The 4,196-nt window shown below is 41.0% G+C and overlaps 1 protein-coding gene across 2 annotated transcripts in view; it reads left to right on the top strand.

Annotated features, from left to right (window-relative positions):
- The first annotated feature begins 612 nt into the window (after window positions 1-612).
- The window catches only part of abl2 (c-abl oncogene 2, non-receptor tyrosine kinase), a 41,287-nt gene continuing 37,703 nt past the window's right edge, over window positions 613-4,196 (top strand). For both annotated transcript variants that reach the window (XM_030132376.1, XM_030132375.1), the window contains exon 1: window positions 613-1,225. In XM_030132376.1, coding sequence (XP_029988236.1) covers window positions 1,009-1,225 — 217 coding nt within the window. In that variant the 5' untranslated portion in view covers window positions 613-1,008. The remainder of the gene's footprint in view (window positions 1,226-4,196) is intronic.

Raw genomic sequence — 4,196 nt, 5'->3', positions numbered from 1 at the left:
CCTATGAGTGTTTTGTATGTAAATAGTGACATATGGTGGTAATAGTACCAATCAAATAGTGATGGAATTTCCTATTGAAAGTTTGCACAAACTAAGTGTACTGAATGATGAATTTATTCTACCTCATTTAAATAGAACTTTATGTTTTTGTTTATAGTGAGGTTTGTTTGTTTGTTTGAATCATACAATGGAATCACTAGGCAATAATTTAGAAGTAGAAAAGCATACTTTTTATTTGTAGTTTTCTCACCAGTTTCTGCTGTAACTGATACATATATGATTTAGCCTATACACTTTAGTTTGTTACTTGGACAGGCTGTATCTGTAGTTCTTTATTTAGAAAATATTTATTAACACTAATATGGGACCTAATTATTATTAAAACATTGTTTTCGGCTGACTAAACAAAAGCCGCCAGTGAGCTTCTGTTTTTCCTGCATTTTTTAATTTTTTTTTTTTTTTTTTTAAACAATATCACGGGACAACCCCCGCCCGGACCCGGTGTGGGCTGGAGGTCGGGACCCTGTGGATTCGGTACCGGGGGGCGGAGGATGAGGGTGACAGGGGAACGAACCCCCGCCTTGTGCAACACATCTTCGATTCTGCGGTAAAGATGGCGGCGTCAGAGGGGGCGCGCAGTGGCCGGACAACGGCAAAACGGTCTTGAAAGCTCCGGATTTGACCGAATATCACTCGTCTGGCACCGTTCGCTTCTGCTTGGACAGTGTCTGGATCACATGAACCGAGACAATCGCTGTCACACGCAGGGTTTGCGGTTTTATTGTTTAAGTCAGGGTGGGTGGGTTTCACTGATAGCTGCTAACAGCTAACAGGCTAAGCCAAGCGGGCTAGTGCGGGCTAAAGCGTTAGCTCCGTGAAGAAGAGTGTGGGGAGGGGATTGAGAAAGACTGTTCGGGCCAGGCCGCTTTACTCTGGGGGAATGTGAACCAGGGGTGCGCGGGGGGTTTGCTCGCTTCGTCCCAAACGTCCTTACACCAAACAACCGGGATGGGACAGCAGGTAGGCCGCGTCGGTGAGGGCGCATCGACCGGGCTCCAGCCACCACAGCCCCACGCGTCCCAACCGCACCAAGGGAAGGGGAACCGGGGGAGCGGCGCCGGGAGGAGACCCAGAGAACCCGGCAGCAGCACTGGGACACCTCCAGGCAGGACTGCCGCGGTCAACGTACCCGACCCAGCGATAAATATATTCACGCAGCATTCAGGTAAGAGGGACTTTGGGTAGTTTTTGGAAGGAGACGGTGGACGGTCCGCTGTTGGACTCGGATCAGTGTTTACCGTTGATCGGCGGCTATTAGCCTGCAACCAGCTAGTTTGACAACGACGCGTTAGCGGAAATGGCCAACCCAACCAACATTAGCCACACATACCTCATCCTTTTCATTATGTGTGTGTTAATTTATCCATTGTCTGAGTATTCGGACAGGACGGAGATAAGTGTCTAGTTTGATGTCTCATGTACAGTTGTATGTGACCCAATGATCCCAAAAAGATAGTCTTTGTAAGATGAGGGTGTTCTGTGTTCCACAGGGTCATGACTAGAGGTTACCCAGTCAAATCTTCTGAGGACCCTCTGTGTGTCATTTGTATCGGTAAACAGTGATTCTTGCCTCGGGGCTCAGCAGCGATTCCAGCCCATTAACTCACTATAGGAGCCACCACAGGCTCACATTACAATACCTAGAGGTTTTCACATGCTCACTTACATCTTCTGTCTGATAATGTCTACTGTTACAACACACTCAGCAAGCTGACTGCACAGATTTAATCCAGGGGGAAGTCTTTGTGAATAATTTAGCTCACTTTGTGTCATTATATGATTACAACCAGACTAAACATCGAGGTTTAACGCTTCTGTCAAAAGCAGTCATAATTTACGGTAATCTTGGTCCTTTCCCACATGATTATGAATATATGAAAGGCTCTGAAAAACATGTTAGATATCTGCTTTATGAAAGAAATTACATAAGTGGCAACCACTCTTGATCAGAGCCCATCACCCACAGTTTCCGCTGTGAGCAATAACAGTGCATTAAATATATCTGTCCTGTGAGCCATGAAGAACAGGGCAAATTTACAGTATCTGCTCCTTGAGATAGAAACAGTGCAGCATTAACTCCTCCATGGTTCACAGGCTTTTTCCCTATGGCAGAGTTGCTCAGTTTTTGAGTTATCAATTCATGAAGATTAAAGTATGTCTGCAAAATGCATCTTACATGGCAGTCAAATAAGCATTTCTGTGAAGATTTATTTACCTTCATCACCCTTGGGTTACGCTCACCCTGCAGGCGAGGGTGTCTTAAATCTGATCTTTTCAGCCATATATGACAGATCTGTTTTTTCATGACAGTGTGAATAGCACAAATTGCATGGAATCTTTTTTTTTTTTTTTTTTCTCAAGTGTAATATGGTCCACTTCCATATGTCATACAGTTTGGGTGTTTTGCAATGCAACCTCAGTCTGAACATTCAGATCAGAATACATGTGACTTTTACATCACTTTAGATTTAGATTTAGATTTGTCACAGCTTCGCACTGGAGGGAGTCTCTCATACTATAATGTAGTTCAAATCATGTTGTATTTTCTGACATTTACTGTTATGAAATGCATGATACATATAAATGGAGCTGTAAAATGAGTCCAAAAACCACATATACAATAGTAGATGGCAACGCGGGTCATTTTATTACACACTACTTATAATGCTTAGATATTTTTACTTGAAAGTAAGGTTTTGAATAGGGCTGCAACTAATGACTATTTCAATAGTTGACCAGTTATCGACTACTGTTACAACTAATTGACTAGTCAGATTATGAACTGCAAAAAAAAAACCAAAATAACGACTCTTTTAAATTTATGGCAGCAATAAAATACATTTTCTTTCCTTTTAATAGCAACATTTGGTGCACAATATTTAGGATGTATAACAAAGTTTGTCAAACAAATATTCAATTTAATATTCAACAAATATTGCAGCAGCAATAAAATATTTCTCACTTAAATAAAAGTGCATTTTGTGCATAACAATGACAGTGGCTAACAAAGTTTGTTAAACAAACAACTAAATACTCAAGTGTTGCAATCAGCAATAAAAGAAACATTTTTTTCTTCAACTAAAGTGCATGACGTTAGTAATGACCTGTTGACAAGTCATTGCAGCCTTAGCTTTGAATGTACAACTTTAACTTGAACTGGAGTTTTTCACTGCTTTCACTTGACATTATTATTGAAGGAAATGATCTCAACACACAAGTCAACAACTAAATAAAAGAAAAATCCTACCTGAGCTGTAAATCTGAATTGAGTACTAAGACTGAAGCTAGGAACATCATCTTCAGCTCAGTTCAGTCAGATGTGAGATCACTGCTATATGTCTGCCTTCACTTGGCTTTTTTTTTTCACTCCCTTCATGTGTGACTGTTATGTACCTGTCAATGCTGCACTTACAACCAACCAGTGTAAATTTCCCATCTTCTGCTGAACGTCTTATGGCATTGCAGTGAGCTAGTGTACCCAGATAGGGCAAAGGCTCTGGAAAAGAAAGAATTTTCAATTCCTGGCTGTCACATCTCAGAAAGTAACCTTCCCTGCTTGGTTGAAGTTCACTCACAGACAGAGCTGCTAAGTGCTGCACCGTTCACTGTTGGAACTGCTCTGTTCTCTGCTCTTTCGGAGCAGGAGTGGCCTTTTTATAGCAGCCAGGATGCAGTCACAGCTACTCTGGAGAGACTGCTTGTCTTCAAAGCACACAATAATAGAACAAAGACTCTTAAGTGAGGACGCTGGAGATCGTGTGCACTCCATCTTTTACAGACTATCAAAGTGCTTGTTTTTTTTTTTCTTTTTTTTTGGTTGTCTATTTATGTGGCAATGATGCAGCATTATCTTACATGTGTTTGTGGGTGAAATCGTCCCAATTTCTGTACTCACCTTTACCTCTCTGTAAAGGTGGATATTTAGATTTTCAGGAGGTTAGTGCTTAAACCTGAATTTTTAAAAATATATATATTTAATATGAAGTACTTCTCATTTATTTTAGAAAGTTAAATCACTACTCCATGCTCATCACAAACACAAATTCACAAATTTCAGGTGGTTATGTAGTCTGACCACATTATGATACGATGTTGAGAAATAGATCAACAAGCTGCTCCTAGAATTTTGCATCATT

Source organism: Sphaeramia orbicularis, chromosome 4 (assembly GCF_902148855.1).
Source record: "Sphaeramia orbicularis chromosome 4, fSphaOr1.1, whole genome shotgun sequence".
Lineage (NCBI taxonomy): Eukaryota > Metazoa > Chordata > Actinopteri > Kurtiformes > Apogonidae > Sphaeramia > Sphaeramia orbicularis.
Note: the sequence above shows the minus strand (reverse complement) of the source record. Positions and strands in the feature narration are given on the sequence as shown.